Source organism: Apodemus sylvaticus, chromosome 10 (genome assembly GCF_947179515.1).
Source record: "Apodemus sylvaticus chromosome 10, mApoSyl1.1, whole genome shotgun sequence".
Lineage (NCBI taxonomy): Eukaryota > Metazoa > Chordata > Mammalia > Rodentia > Muridae > Apodemus > Apodemus sylvaticus.
This window is the reverse complement of record NC_067481.1, coordinates 1,722,689-1,739,085: the sequence shown is the minus strand read 5'-3', so window position 1 is coordinate 1,739,085 and position 16,397 is coordinate 1,722,689. Positions and strand designations below refer to the sequence as shown.

Below are 16,397 nucleotides of genomic sequence, written 5' to 3'. Positions count from 1 at the left end.
TTCTCACTGATGGGTTGCTACCATTGCCAACCCTGTACCTCAAATCTCCTCCCCTACCCCTATGCACTGGTGGGCAATGGCCTGTCTGTTTTTACCTTGTGGAGACTCTGACTCAGAACTCCACAATGCCTCCACCCAGCTTACTAGGTTCCCACTGGCAGGTGATTACCCTGCCAACCCTATGCTTCAAATCCCCCACAGCCTTTGTAGAGCACTTCAGGCAAACCCATGCTTTGCCGCAGTAACTTTCTCTCCTGAACCCCGTCGAGCCACCGTGTGAAGGAAAACAACACAAACTTAGTTCAGAAATGACTTCAGTAACTCAGTCGCTGGGTGCAGCAACTAAAATCCTAATCTTGTAAGCCTTATTAAATCTAAATCCTCTGGTGGGGAATCCTGAGGGATCTGACTTGGAAAGCTCAGTCCTCAGGCTGTCTCCATGCAAAGAGACCTAACTCTCCTCCTTCCTCTCTTCCACTGTCTACCCCAGAAGTCCCACCTACTTGTCCAGTGATTGGCTCCTTTATTCATTCAAATACCTGTCAGTTCTGTTGGCCCAGGGGAAAGAGAAGACATATGCATGGTCCAGGCAGCAGTCCAGGGTGCTTTGCCATCCGGGCATGTTTTGACAGACAGCCTGCCAGAGCAGACGGCTTCAGTTAGCTCAAAGCAGAGTCCACTCGTGATCGTGTGGAGGAGCGGTGTCTCAGTTACCTGGAGCACAATTCATTGCCCAAGGGCAGCTCAGCACTTTGGAGAATGTCCTTTCCAAGTGGCTGAGTTGGTCTAAACCTCTTGCAGGTAACTCTGCTGATTTTTTGCATCTTCAGGCTCTGTTCTGCAGTCTTTCTTCTTTGCTGCTTGGTTTGTCTGAGAGAAACGCTCAGATTTTGTTGCTTACCTTGACAGGGAGGAACCTAGTGAAACTGGTCAGTTTCAGGAACTTCCTGAAGCTATTTTGAGTTGCCTGCATCCCTACTTAAGGAGCTTCCATGCAGGATGGAATGTTTTAATCTCAAAGGAAACTGTTATACAATACTCCTCACATAATGCTGTAGTTACGGCTCAGCACATGACTCTGGATAGAGAAATCTTCAGACCACAGAGGTGACAGGAGATAAAGAGCTGTGGAGAGTGAAGATATTTTCACCCACTCTGAATGACAAGGCTAGCAGAGGACCATCTTCCTAAGACCTTGGAGCTTAAGGCTCCCTTCCTGGTAAACCACTTCCTCCTGCCTGGTGCCCAGCTGGCCAGTGGTGGAGCCCAACACCAAATCCCTGAAAGGCCACCATTTCTTCAGGAGTTCTGACAGCTACCAGAAAGCAGGTGAGTCACAATCTACTGCTTTCATCATAGAAGGAGAAGGGCTTTGACCTTACTGGGCCGATCAGGCCAGACCCCAGTATTCAGTGCCACCTGGAAGTTGGGTGTCGGACTTGGTGCTTTGCTCAGACTGGGATCGGGAACACAGTGAACAGGTATGATCGGTCCCTGTTAGCTAAGAAGACACTCTGCCAGGCAGCAGCAAATATTAGGTGTCAACCTGTGTGACATGCAACAGACTCACACATGAAACACTCTCCGGGTTGCCACTGTGTACACTTTCCCCTGAGCCTCAGAAAGATCGCAGAGCACCCTTCTGACCAGCATGGAGGAATGCTCAGGGGAAGGATACTGCTGTTCCCGCACTAAAGAGCACCTGGACTTCAGCTGCCTCCTTTCAGCGAGTCACACAGTCTCGGTGCAGAGCCTGGACTGAGCATGAGAAAGGCAGCAGGCAGAGTCTGGGCACACCTACTCCCCAGGGTTGTCCATGGGGCAGTCTGGCATCCGAGCCTCCTGTCCTGTGCAGATGCCATGTGACCTGCTATGACTCCCAGGACAGAAGTACTTGTTCCATGAACCCTGACGCACAAGATAAGAGACCCTGAGCACACCTTAGACAATTGCCAGAGGGGGTTGTGGTGGACAATATTCTTTGATTACTTCTAATTGACTCCAAAGACCCAGTTCTCTGCTCAGAGAAGAGGAGATGGACAGAGGGACTCAGGGCTTGCTACCGGGCAGGAGACCTCAGAATCCATACTTAGATTTACAAGAATCCCGCCTCAGAGTAAAGAAAGTGCCTCAGTGTCATTGCCGAGGGCAGCTCCTGGCCGGAAGGGGCAGCAGGTGGGGGCACCTGGGAGGAACAGACTAAGGAGGTCAGCAGGGGACTCGCTGGACGTACTGTAGGCATGGTGGGTTCCGATCCCTGACATTTGGATCCAGTGCCACCTGCTCAATACCTTCGCTTATAAAAATAAAAAGTCACAGCTGATGCTTCTGTCCAGATAACCCCAAACCCAGCCTTTTCACTGCCCTGGCCCACAGGTGTGGCGCAGTGGCCATCATTGGCTTAGTATGCTCTCAGGCCCTGGGTTCAAGACGCAGCACCTCAAGCCTGAAAGTGCAAATTTCCTTCCCTAAGCTGCCCTTTCCTCCCATCTACACTGCTGTGTCAGACCCTCTTGCAGGCACACGCATGCACACATGCTTTCACTGCTTTGTCAGACGTTCTGCATGTGTGTGCACACAAGTCTCTTCGTTGGCTCTTTGAGTTCCAACATGAGCGGCTGATTAGATCTTCTGTGGAGCGAGGAGGGCCGCCAGGAGGGAGCAGGGTATCTGCCCAGCCCCGTCCCACTCACTAGTTCCATCTTAACAACCGCACTTCTCCCCTCACTGCAGGACAGTGGCCTCAGCAGCATGAAGCTGAACTTCAGTGGCCTGAGGGCCCTGGTGACAGGGGCAGGGAGAGGTGAGTGTGAGCGGAGGAGGGAAAGGTGTGTGAGTGGGGAAAGGTGTGTGTGACCAGGGCAAGATGAGTGTGAGCAAATGGTGGAAGGTGAGTGTGAGCAGGGGAGAAGGTGTGTGTGAGCAACGTAAGGTGAGTGTGATCAGGGCAAGATGAGTGTGAACAGGGGAAGGTGAATGTGAGCAGAGGCGAGTAGGGAAGGTGTGTGTGAATGGAGAAAGGTGTATGTGACCAGGGCAAGATTAGTGTGAACAGATGGGGGAAGGTGCGTGTGAGCAGATGGGGGAAGATGAGTGTGAGTAGATGGGGAAAAGTGAGTGTGAGTGGGGCAAGGTGAGTGTGAGCAGATGGGGTAAGGTGCGTGTGAGCAGATGGGGAAAGATGAGTGTGAGCAGATGGGGAAAGATGAGTGTGAACAGATGGGGAGAAGTGAGTGTGAGCAGGGCAAGGTGAGTGTGAGCAGATAGGGGAAGGTGAGTGTGAGCAGATGGGGGAAGGTGCATGTGAGCAGATATGGGAAGATGAGTGTGAGCATAGGGGAAGGTGAGTGTGAGCATAGGGGAAGGTGAGTGTGAGCATCGGGGAAGGTGAGTGTGAGCATTGGGGAAGGTGAGTGTGAGCAGATAGGGGAAGGTGAGTGTGAGTAGATGGGGGAAGTTGCATGTGAGCAGATGAGGGAAGATGAGTGTGAGAAGATGAGGAAAAGTGAGTGTGAGCAGGGCAAGGTGAGTGTGAGTAGATGGGGAAGGTGCATGTGAGCAGATGGGGGAAGATGAGTGTGAGCATGGGGGAAGGTGAGTGTGAGCATAGGGGAAGGTGAGTGTGAGCAGATGGGGAAGGTGAGTGTGAGCAGATGTGGGAAGGTGAGTGTGAGCAGATAGGGGAAGGTGAGTGTGAGCATGGGGGAAGGTGAATGTGAGCATGGGGGAAGGTGAGTGTGAGCATGGGGGAAGGTGAGTGTGAGCAGATAGGGGAAGGTGAGTGTGAGCAGGTGGGGAAGGTGCATGTGAGCAGATGGGGGAAGGTGAGTGTGAGTGGGTGGGGGAGTTGGCACCGGAGAAAGGAAGGAGTCCAGCCCCAACACTGCCACCCGGCTGGAGACCTGCTGCCCACCAAGTCAAAATGCCAGTCTCTCCTTGGCTACCACATGCTACGATTTGAAGGGCGAGTTTAGCTTGGCATCAAGAGTGGGCACCAGTCACTGTTGTCTCCCATCAGGAGGGTCTGTCCGCCTGACCTCCGCCAAGCGACAGCCCCGCCCAACCCTGGCTTGCAGCTTTTGGTCAGCCCACTTGCACTGCTGGGAGGAGCAGCCTTTACCCTCTTCTGGGACCCAGATCCCACTGTGACCAGGCCTACAAGGCCCTTGTCCCACCACTCTCCCTCCCACAGGGATCGGGCGTGACACCGTGAAGGCCCTGCATGCCTCAGGAGCCAAAGTGGTGGCCGTGACCCTTATCAACTCAGACCTGGTCAGCCTCTCCAAAGAGGTAAGGCACACACAGCCCTGCATGGCGGGGCGCCTGTCCCCACCTCAGAAATACATCAGAAGGCGTCTGGAACAGTGAGTGCCTCAGGCCACCAATGTCCCCCACAGTGTCCCGGGATAGAGCCCGTGTGTGTGGACCTGGGTGACTGGGAGGCCACGGAGAAGGCGCTGGGCGGCATCGGCCCTGTGGACTTGCTGGTCAACAACGCAGGAGTGGCACTGATGCAGCCTTTTATAGAGTCCACAAAGGAGATCTTTGACAGGTGGGTGCTCTGGGAGAGTGGGCAGGCCGGGGAGGGTTGCTGGAGGCCAGAGGCTCAGTGGGCCGATGGTCCCCTTCTGCTAGGTCCTTCAACGTGAATGTGCGCGCTGTCCTGCAGGTGTCCCAGGTGAGGATACAGGAGGGCTGTGACCCAGATGCAAACCTGGAGAGGGTGGGGTGGGATGATGCATATGTTTGCCCAAAATGCTTGACTTCCAGATGGTAGCCAAAGGCATGATTAACCGTGGAGTGGCAGGGTCCATTGTCAACGTCTCCAGCATGGTGGCCTATGTCACCTATCCTGGCCTGACCACCTACTGTGAGTGTACTGTGGGAGGAACAGGAGTAGGTTCTGGGTGGGCCTCCCAGAGGAGAACTGATTAACTGAGGGGTCTTCAGCACTCACATACATCCTCAGGCTCCACCAAGGGTGCATTAACTATGCTGACCAAAGCCATGGCCATGGAACTGGGGCCACACAAGGTAGGCACAAGGGGCTTTGGCCACACCCGAAGGACAGACCACGGGCACCTGGGGCAGGGCTGGGCTTGGGGGTGAGACCTGAGGACTACACAAGGCTCTGAGCATTGGGCTCAGGGTTCATCTGGACAGAGTAGGCAAGCTCACCAGGCTCGTCCTGGGGCGAGGCCCGAGCTGTGCAGGTAGGACTGGTTCCTTGGCTGTGCTGCCAGCTGTGGCTTCTGGCCCCAGATCCGGGTAAACTCCGTAAACCCCACCGTGGTGCTGACTGACATGGGCAAGAAAATCACTGCAGACCCTGAGTTTGCCAGGAAGCTCAAAGAGCGTCACCCGCTGAGGAAGTTCGCAGGTCAGCTGGGGACAGTGGGTGAGGGAAACTTGTCAGCAGCCAAGCAAGCAGAGGCCTTGACTGGTCTGTTCTCCTGCAGCGGTTGAGGACGTCGTCAACAGCATCCTCTTCCTCCTCAGCGACAGCAGTGCCTCGACCACTGGCTCTGGCATCCTGGTGGACTCTGGCTTCCTGGCCTCCTAGTCTGCCCAGATACCGCAGACCCTGGAGGCCTCCCTGGTCCCACCCTCACACCACGAATCTGCCTTCAACCCAGCTCAACAGTTCTGCTTCCATCCTGTGTATCCACCCCACATCTATCCCCAACCTCAGACTTCTGGACACCTCCCCTCTATATCAGCAAGGCTGGGCTAATTTGCTTAAATAAATGGACCATAGCCTCTGTCTTAGTCAGGGTTTCTATTCCTGCACAAACATTATGCCAAAAAAGCAAGTTGGGGAGGAAAGGGTTTATTCAGCTTATACTTCCACATTGCTGTTCATCACCAAAGAAGTCAGAACTGGAACTCAAGCAGGTCAGGAAGCAGGAACTGATGCAGAGGGCGTGGAAGTTCCCCTGCCTTGCTTCCCAGGCTTGCTCAGCTTGCTTCCTTATAGAACCCAAGACTACCAGTCCAGGGATGGCACCACCCACAAGGGGCCCTCCCACCCTTGATCACTAATCGAGAAAATGCCTTGCAGCTGAATCTCTCGTGGAGGCATTTCCTAAATGCCAGAGGCTCCTTTCTCTCTGATAACTCCAGCTTGTGTCAAGTTGACAGACAAACCCAGCCAGTACAGTCTCCCAAACCCTGAAAGCACAGCTGGTGCACCGGGGAAATAGTGTTGTGTGTCCTGTGCTCATCTGTGGATTTACGCTGCCCAGTGTTTTGTGCAGAATTCCTGGGTGCTCCTAACGCCCCCTCTGAACCCCACTGCTGCCACTTGACTTTCAGCTCTCCAGGCCTGTGACAGTGACCATGGCCTGGAAGCCAGCTTTACAGTGGCCCTGCCTGATGGGGATTGGGATTCGGGACAACTGGCTTTTTAAAAACGAAGGGTATACAGTCAAACAATATGTCAAACCTTTTGTCATGGTTAGAGGCTGAATAGAAGAGGGAGTGACACAAGGGTCCCCTTACACAAGGGAGCAGTTTCTCACAGTGTACTGGACTGATCCAGCCACGGTGACTGGAATCTGCTTAGTTAACCTTTGTCCTGGCTGGTCCTATGACAATTTGGCACAGGCTAGAGCCATCAGAGAGGAAGTGTGTTTCAAATGAGAAAATGCCTCCATAAGATCTAGCTGTAGGGCATTTCCCTAATTAGAGACTGATGGGGAGGCAGCAGCCCCTTGTCTGGCCGTCCCTGGGCCGTGGTCCTTGGTTCTACAAGAAAGCAGGCTGAGCAAACCAAGGGAAGTTATGGTGTCACACACCTTTAATCTCAGCACTTGGAAGGTAGAGGCAGGGGGATCTCTGCTGGGCATGGTGGTGTATGCCTTTATCCCAGAACTCAGGGTAAAAGAGATAGGAGGGTCTCTGTGGGTTCAAGCCAGTCTGGTGAGTTCTAGGACTACCAGGACGACAGAGAGACTCTGTTTCAAAAGATGAGACAAAAATGATTCCATTTGTATGAGTGTTTGGGGGCACATTTATCTGTGCTCCTCGAGAGCTTGGTGCTCTCAGAAGTCATGACATCAAAGCCTCCAGAACTGGAATTACGGGTGTCTGTGAGCCACTGTGTGAGTTCTCAGAACCCATTCGGCATTCCGTGATCTATCTCTCTCTCTCCTCTCCTCTCTCTCCTTTCTCTCTCTTCTCTCTCTCTCCTCTCTCCTCTCTCTCTCTCCTCTCTCTCTCTCTCTCTCCTCTCTCTCTCCTCTCTCTCTCTCCTCTCTCTCTCTCTCTCTCCTCTCTCTCTCCTCTCTCTCTCCTCTCTCCTCTCTCTCTCTCTCTCTCTCTCTCTCTCTGTTTCCCAGTGTAGCCTTGACTGTCCTTGAACTCAAAGATCTGTCTGCCTCTGCCTCCTGAGTGCTGGGATTACAGGAGGGTGCTGCCACCACCTGGCCTATTTGTGGATTCTGATGTAACCACATGTAGCAACTCTATCTGGATTTTCTTCTGCCTCCAGTAAAGACTTTTGAACTCTCCAGTTTCTTTTAACTATTCTACAGTCATCTGATAACCTATATCCCGGTGTGTGAATACACACAGCTCTGAAATGTAACTTGCAACTCAATTATTAATTAAAACTAAGTAAGATAAACTTTGGCCAGGCGGTGGTGGCGCACACCTTTAATCCCAGCACTTGGGAGGCAGAGGCAGGCAGATATCTGAGTTCGACACCAGTCTGGTCTACAGAGTAAGTTCCAGAACAGCCAGAGCTACACAGAGAAACCCTGTCTCGAAAAACCAAATAAATAAATAAATAAATAAATAAATAAATAAATAATAAACTTTGTTTGCCAACAGACATAAAGGAAATTGACCTTACTTGTAAATTGTAGTGAACCAAAGTAGAATGTGAATTTATTGTTACATGTTACATAAAAGTAACTTTTATTAGCAGAATGTAACTGTCCTCTGGGAGATTTACTGCCTCAAATGGCTAATGTAGGCCTAGTCCTGGAAGCCTCTAGCCTCTGTACAATCTAATCTAGGTCTAGAATGTTTTCAGACTGAGAGACTTACACTGTTGAATAAGATCACTCTTTCAAGATCTTTCGGGAACTCTGGCTGGTTGGTTCAGTTTAGCTGTTCTGGCCCAAACTCTTCCAAGCTGACTACTGATCAATCTGGCTTCTCACAGTGTGATGGTTTATATACCCTTGGCCCAGGGAACGGCACTATTGGAAGGTGTGGCCTTGTTGAAATACAGGAGGCCTCGTTGGATTAGATGTGTCCCCGTGGACGTGGGCTTTAATATCCTCTTCCTAACTGCCTGGAACCGGGTCTTCTAGCAGCCTTCAGATGAAGATGTAGAACCCTCAGCTCCTCCTGCACCATGCCTGCCTGGACGCTGCCATGTCCCCACCTTGGTGATAACGGACTGAACCTCTGAACCTCTGAAGCCAGCACCAATGAATGTTGTCCTTATAAGAGCTGCCTTGGTCATGGTGTCTGTTGACAGCAGTAAAACCCTAACTAAGACAGTAAGTTTCTTACTAAATTGCTCCACTTGGCCTCAAGCTAACTAGCAATCTATTCTAATCTTCTGGCTCCTTCTTAATCTCTGGCTCAAACTTTCTTCACCTGTGTTTAGCTTGTTCTCTCTGCTACCTGTTTCTGTAAAACTGTCCCAGTAAAAACTACCTCCAAACGCCGCCACAAACCTGCTACCAACTGAACTGCACACCCAACTCCTGTGTGCTGGGATTAAAGGCATGTACCACCTTGCTTTTCTGTGCCGGGAACTTGCTTTGTACCAGGCTGGCCTTGAACTCAGAGATCTGCTTGCCTCTCTCTCTCCTAGGATTAAAGACCTGTCTGTATTCCAGCCAGAGTAGCCATGTTGCTAGATTTAAATTCCTGTACAGTTACTGTTTTCTGTAATATATTCTGAGATCGTAGGAATAAAAGTATGCCCTTCTACATTTTCTTTTTTAAAGATTTATGTATGTATGTCTATATGTATGTATGTATATGTGTATTTAGTGTGTATGAGTACACTGTAGCTGTACTGATGGTTGTGAGCCATGGTTGCTAGGAATTTGAGTTCAGGACCTCTGCTTGCTCCAGTCGGCCCCACTCACTATTTATTAATATATGTGAGTACACTGTAGGGGTCTTCAGACACACCAGAAGAGGGCGCCAGATTTCTCTACGGATGGTTGTGAGCCACCATGTGGTTGCTGGGATTTGAACTCAGGACCTCCAGAAGAGTAGTCAGTGCTCTTAACCACTGAGCCATCTCTCCAGCCCACCCTTCTACATTTCTAGCATACTGTCCACAACACTTGCCCAGAGTGGAATAGGTCAAACCAGGCTGAGAGATGCCACACAACATCCCCGGATCAACTAAACATGTCCATACATTCCCCCTTCCATCGGTACACACATCCATATACTCCATCTTACTGTCAAGCCACTGGATTTCCTGCCAAGCCAGGAACAGGTCTATTTTTTCTTGTGTGGCTCCCTACAAGATTACTCCTTGTCCTAAGGTGTCTGGCACCCCTAATGCTTCCTCTAGTACCCGAGTGTTCTAGAGTCACCCAAAATGGGCTGCAGGAGCAGCTGCTTCTCTTCAGGTAGCTGAGCCTCTAATGAGACAACTGCTGCAGCCGTCAGATCGTCCCCACCTCCATCAGGCTAAGTCCCAAAGACTAACAGACAAATATGCACATGGTACATGGAAACGGTAGTACCAAGTCAGAGTCCATACTTAGGTGAATCATCGTTTTGCCTATTGCTGTGTCCTTGCGCGGCTTGGATCCTGGAATGGTGACTAGGGGCAGCGAGGAAATGACAAATGTATGCACACAGAAAAACTGAGATGGGAGTCTGGTGGAGAAGCCACAGTGTAGCGGCATCTCACCTGAAGTGGCATCTCACTGCACTTGTTACATAGACTCCAACAAGGGAGGCTGGTTATTGTATCCAGCTGGAGAGCCATTTTAAGGTGGTCACACAAGGTGCAGACAGCTACAGTGAGCATTTTCTGTAAACACTGTCAATGTTCCCAGTCAGGCCAGAGGAAGGCTTTGTCTTCCCTCAGACCAGGGACAAGGCTTTGCTGCTTCCATGGCCGAGGCTGGGTCCTGGACACGTCCACACATCACTCATCTTACTCACGCCCGCGGTCTACTGATCAGAGGTTCGTGCTGGACCAGCCAGGTGGAATCCTACCTTGTGGCACCATGCTAGCACATCCAGTGTTTCCCAGGGCTCTAGACCAACACTCAGTTCACACAGCACCCAGCCCCTTAAGGCACCTTGAGCCCTCTCACTTTTTGGATTCCAAATTTCCTATCTAAAAACAAATGACCTAAACCTAAAATAGTTCGAAAGCACATACAACAAAGAAATTAAAAACAGGTCACGGTCCCTACAAAATTTCAAATTTCTCTGCCAGGGGCTGGAGAGATGACTCCATGGTCAAAAGCACTGACTGCTCTTTACAGGAGACTTGAGTTAAATTTCTACTACCCACATGCTACAGATGCTACAACCGTCTGTAACTCCAGTTCCAGGGGATCTGATGCCTTCTGGCCTCCACAGTCACTGCATCCTATGATGTACAGAGCAAACTTACCCACACCCAAAAAACAAATCTCTCGGGGCATGGTGTCTCGTGTCCTTAATTGCAGCACTTGGGAGGCAGAGGCAGGTGGATATCTGTAAGTTGGAGGCCAGCCTGGTCTACAAGGTGAGTTCCAGGACAGCCAGGACCATTACACAAAGAAGCCCTGTCTCAAAAACAACAGCAACAACAACAACAACAACAACTTTTCTCCAGGGCCTGCTGACTGGCAGGAAAGTGGTAGGAATCCACTGCTGATTTGTCTGGGGTCTGTTCACTGTGTGACTGTCACCCCAAAGGCATGATTTCTCTTGGCCAGGGTCATAAAGGTTTGTTACTGGAGCTATCATGCAAAGGATGGCCGTGGAAATCCCTACAGGCCAAGTCTGTGTTTCTCCAGTGCATTAAAGAGGTAAGGAATGAAGAAAAGGAGAGAAGGAAGATTTAAGCAACTCCTACACACAGCACCACACCTCTGGCATGTGTGTGACCCACCTCCACATACACTACATATCGTTTGATATGTTTAAGAACTATTTCCACTTTACATTTTATCTTCCTCCCTCCCACCCCCCAAGACAGAGTTTCTCTGTGTAGCTCTGGTTGTCCTGGAACTTGCTCTGTAGACTGGCCTCGAACTCAGAGATCTTCCTGCCTCTGCTTCCCTGGGTGGGAGTGCTTGGACTAAAGGCGTGTGTCACAATCGCCTGGCTACATATCTTTTAAAAATACGTGTATGAGATTTTTATTTTGTCTGTCTGTATGTGTGCAGGCATGCTGTAGTGGGGCCTGTGGAGTGGAAGGGACAACTTCTTGAGTTCTCAGTTCAGTATGCAGGCCCCAGGGACTGAACTCAGGTTAATGTAGCTTGGTGGCAAGCATCTTTTTGTCCACTGAGCCATCTCACGGGCCCTTGACTAACCCTCAAGTAACACGAGGATTCCCTAGCTCCTCCCACCACTTCCTCGTCCATCACATCTCTGCCCTTAACAACCATCATGCCCTGACCTCACTGTGACTAGCCAGCTAAGGCCTTGACCTCACTGTGACTAGCCAGCTAAGGCCCTGGCCTCACTTGACTAGCCAGCTATGGCCTTGACCTCACTGTGACTAGCCAGATAAGGCCTTGACCTCACTGTGACTAGCCAGCTAAGGCCTTGACCTCACTGTGACTAGCCAGCTAAGGCCTTGACCTCACTGTGACTAGCCAGCTAAGGCCTTGACCTCACTGTGACTAGCCAGCTAAGGCCTTGACATCACTGTGACTAGCCAGCTAAGGCCTTGACCTCACTCTGACTAGCCAGCTATGGCCTTGACCTCACTGTGACTAGCCAGCTAAGGCCTTGACCTCACTGTGACTAGCCAGCTAAGGCCTTGACATCACTGTGACTAGCCAGCTAAGGCCTTGACCTCACTGTGACTAGCCAGCTAAGGCCTTGACCTCACTGTGACTAGCCAGCTAAGGCCTTGACCTCACTGTGACTAGCCAGCTAAGGCCTTGACCTCACTGTGACTAGCCAGCTAAGGCCTTGACATCACTGTGACTAGCCAGCTAAGGCCTTGACCTCACTCTGACTAGCCAGCTATGGCCTTGACCTCACTGTGACTAGCCAGCTAAGGCCTTGACCTCACTGTGACTAGCCAGCTAAGGCCTTGACATCACTGTGACTAGCCAGCTAAGGCCTTGACCTCACTCTGACTAGCCAGCTATGGCCTTGACCTCACTGTGACTAGCCAGCTAAGGCCTTGACCTCACTGTGACTAGCCAGCTAAGGCCTTGACCTCACTGTGACTAGCCAGCTAAGGCCTTGACCTCACTCTGACTAGCCAGCTATGGCCCTGACCTCACTGTGACTAGCCAGCTAAGGCCTTGACCTCACTGTGACTAGCCAGCTAAGGCCTTGACCTCACTGTGACTAGCCAGCTAAGGCCTTGACCTCACTCTGACTAGCCAGCTATGGCCTTGACCTCACTCTGACTAGCCAGCTAAGGCCTTGACCTCACTCTGACTAGCCAGCTAAGGCCTTGACCTCACTCTGACTAGCCAGCTAAGGCCTTGACCTCACTCTGACTAGCCAGCTAAGGCCTTGACCTCACTGTGACTAGCCAGCTAAGGCCTTGACCTCACTGTGACTAGCCAGCTAAGGCCTTGACCTCACTGTGACTAGCCAGCTAAGGCCTTGACCTCACTGTGACTAGCCAGCTAAGGCCTTGACCTCACTGTGACTAGCCAGCTAAGGCCTTGACCTCACTGTGACTAGCCAGCTAAGGCCTTGACCTCACTGTGACTAGCCAGCTAAGGCCTTGACCTCACTGTGACTAGCCAGCTAAGGCCTTGACCTCACTGTGACTAGCCAGCTATGGCCTTGACCTCACTGTGACTAGCCAGCTAAGGCCTTGACCTCACTGTGACTAGCCAGCTAAGGCCTTGACCTCACTGTGACTAGCCAGCTAAGGCCTTGACCTCACTGTGACTAGCCAGCTAAGGCCTTGACCTCACTGTGACTAGCCAGCTAAGGCCTTGACCTCACTGTGACTAGCCAGCTAAGGCCTTGACCTCCCTGTGACTAGTCAGCTAAGGCCCTGACCTCACTGTGTCTAGCCAGCTAAGGCCTTGACCTCACTGTGACTAGCCAGCTATGGCTTTTTCCCTACAGGTTTGAACCCAACCTCAGCCTTTGAACACCCTGGGGCCCTGGCGTGAACCTGAGCCAGAATTCCTCAATCTCTCCCAGATGTTCCGTGTCTAAACACCTCACTGGGAAACAGGGGTGGGGGTGGGGCATAGAGGGTGGGGGTGGGGTGAACTCATCTGCTTTCTCTTGGTTCTCTGCTGGATGAACTCACTCTGTAGGTCCCATAAATCCTGTGTTCCACGCACCTGGTGCGTAATTCTTTCCCTGTGATCTCAGCCCACTCCGTAGTGTATGGGGGGTACTAACTACGAGAGTGTATGTAAGGCAGTTGTGTCCACTAAACTTAATATTGACTTACAATTGTTGTTGCTAGGAAACACACATATCTACAACTCGGCAGGCTCCTTTCCATGGTTCCTACTTTTGTTGACTCTACAAAAGAGAAAGAAAAGTGCTTCGGGGGCTTTCCAGAGGCTGACCCATCCCGGGTGCTGGAAGGACTGAGGATTGTCGCCAGTTACTGACCAGAGCCTGAGGCTCTCGCTCTGCACTGCAGCGCCCCCTACCTTCCATACGTAAGCCTGCCTTGTACCAGCCACTCTCGCTCTGTGCTGCCCCCTGCTGTCTATGTGCCTGCCGTGACCGGAGCTGAACCAGAGCTGAGCTCAGGGGCCACAGCAGCCAATCTCCTAGCTACCACTTCCTGCTGTGCAAATTGCCGCCTTTGTCCAGACTCTAGCCCTGCTCCTGAGATGTATACTCCTGCTGGTTTTTCTTCTACTGTGCTCCATTGTAGCTAGCAGACCACCAGGGGCTCAAGTCTGAGACTCAAGTCTCTTTCCAGAATATCCGAACAGCAGGAATGCCTGGATCAGAATAGAAAACTGTTAAAAAATGTGTAACCATAGCCAAAACCTAGACATTCTTGACAGCCAAGTGCAGAGTTTGGCTTCTACAAAGAAGAGCGACCTTTTCCTCTATTTATGTTGTTTTTTAAAAGTTTTCTCAGGATCAGTTCAGTCCTTCGATGCACCTTCCCTGAGCACAGTGGAGATTTGGTGTAGAGCTCCGGGTAATCCTGGGTAGCTTGCTCTTCAAATGAAGACAAACTATCCAAGAAGCTTGGAAGCCATACACACAACTATCAAAGAAAAGCCGGCTGTGTAGATGGAGCCTTAGGATTTTCCAAAGGCATTTCCCAAGTAATGATTTTTGGGGGGGGGGGGGATGCAAAGCTAAGCTTTGAGAGCAACTGGGAGCTAAATAAGGACTCAGCCAGCACTGTCACAGCCTAGCAATTAACATGAAAGGGATACTATGATCCTCTCACCATCTGTCCCTAGGAATCCACAAGTGGAGATGGGGAGATGGTGTAATGGGTAGTGTCCTTGTGCAAAAATGGCCTCTGTTGGGGATCCCTTGCACCCGGGTAAAAAGCTGAGTGAGGAGGCAGCATTGGTCTTCTCCCTGCGCTCTGGGGAAGTGGAGACAGGAGGATGGGGGCGGGGAGCAGTCCCTTAGCATCCAGTCTGACATGTGTGCCACCAGCCACCATGCCTCAGGTTCCCTAAGAGACCCTGTCTGAAAAATAACACCACATCAACTGAAGGTGACAGCCAGGATCAACCTCATGAACATGCACAGGTGAACACACATGAACACGCATGCATGCAAGCATGTGCGCACACGCACACAAACTAGGGGTCTCTCTCCATGAACACACACACACCACTTCCAGTGAGTCGGGAACCGTGGGCAGGAATAGATACCAAGTAAGGCCATATTCAGGAGGAGGTATACAACTGGGGCACGGATTGTTTAGAAATAGGGGCTCGTGTGCCAGGATAGTTTTAAAGTCACTATGAAGCTTTGAGTTCTTGCACACAAGCAGTGCTGTGATTATAGGTGTGCATCACCACACCCAGATTGGTTTGTTTGTTTTTTGATAGTTTCCCTGTGTGACAGCTCTGGCTGCCCTGGGACTTCTTTTGTAGACCAGGTTGGCCTTGAACTTAGTGGTCCACCTGCCTCTGTCTCAGATTAAAAGTGTGTGCCTGTGCCACCAAACGGATTCCTTGCAACAGATCATTTATTAAAGAGAACTTTCCCATCTGGTCTCGCTTATCAGTGAGATGGAGTAGGAGCTTCATAGACAGCAATGGGCTATGTGGTGCTCAGGTCACAGGACCAGCCTTGGCAGGTGGAGGGACTGGGGACACAGCCGCATGTTCTTTGTCCCACAGGAAGCTGCATCAACTCTGGGAAGCCTCTGGCAGTCAAGACCTGGTCTGTGTGAGCAGCTGTGTCAAGGACGTGCCAAGGATGAAGGTGTGTCCACACGGAAGGTGGTGTGGGCAGGCCTTCACCCTTGGGAGGAGGAGCCCAATCTGATTGCTAAGGACAAGGGGAGACCTCAGATTCCAGGCACTGGATGGAGTTGGGGTCACAAGCAAGTGAACATGCCACAGCTGAACTGGCTGACAGATGACATCATTTCTCACAGTATCTTTTTAAAGATGTATTTGTTATATGTAAGTACACAGAGGCTGTCTTCAGACACACCAGAAGAGGGCATCAGATCTCATTATGGATGGTTGTGAGCCATCATGTGGTTGCTGGGATTTGAACTCAGGACCCTTGGAAGAGCAGTCAGTGTTAACGGGTGAGCTACCTCTGCAGCCCTCCTGCAGCAGCTTTCTTTTTTCTTCATCTTTTTCTTTTTTAAACGTTTCCCCCTTTTTCTGGGTTTATTTATTATGTATACAGTGTTCTGCCTGCACGTATGCCTACAGGCTAGAAGAGAGCACCAGATTTCATTACAGATGGTTGTGTGCCACCATGTGGTTGCTGGGATTTGAACTCAGGACCTCAGGAAGAGCAGCCAGTGCTCTTAACTGCTGAGCCACCTCTCCAGCTTGCTGAGGCTGAGCAGCTTCCGATAACTCCATGCTCACTTGCTTCAGGCTCATCCAGCTCAGCTGTACGCCTCTTCCCAGCCTGGCCCTCAGCCTTCTACCCAGAACCCACCTGTGCAGAGCCAAAGCCTCCCCCTGTAATTCCAGTCCTAAGGACTCCAAGACCTGTAAGATCTGACCCATATTGGAATTTCTCTTGCTTCTGCACATGTGTGTGTGTACCTGTTCATGTGTGCCTTACAG

General features: G+C 51.2%; 1 protein-coding gene across 1 annotated transcript; it reads left to right on the top strand.

The window, feature by feature from the left end:
• The first annotated feature begins 2,719 nt into the window (after positions 1-2,719).
• On the top strand, positions 2,720-5,747 carry LOC127694031 (carbonyl reductase [NADPH] 2-like). The gene is made up of 8 exons (XM_052195395.1): positions 2,720-2,803; positions 4,193-4,290; positions 4,398-4,552; positions 4,636-4,678; positions 4,771-4,870; positions 4,970-5,034; positions 5,263-5,380; positions 5,460-5,747. Exons 1-8 carry the CDS (start codon positions 2,752-2,754, stop codon positions 5,561-5,563), a joined length of 735 nt encoding a protein of 244 aa, XP_052051355.1. The 5' UTR covers positions 2,720-2,751; the 3' UTR covers positions 5,564-5,747.
• Positions 5,748-16,397: the final 10,650 nt, after the last annotated feature.

Excerpts from the sequence above, each read along its gene's own strand:
- LOC127694031 (XM_052195395.1), top strand. The coding sequence starts at position 2,752 with ATGAAGCTGAACTTCAGTGGCCTGAGGGCCCTGGTGACAGGGGCAGGG. Across the intron at positions 4,679-4,770 it reads CTGTCCTGCAGGTGTCCCAG|ATGGTAGCCAAAGGCATGAT; the intron begins GTGAGGATACAG and ends CTTGACTTCCAG. Across the intron at positions 5,035-5,262 it reads TGGAACTGGGGCCACACAAG|ATCCGGGTAAACTCCGTAAA; the intron begins GTAGGCACAAGG and ends TTCTGGCCCCAG.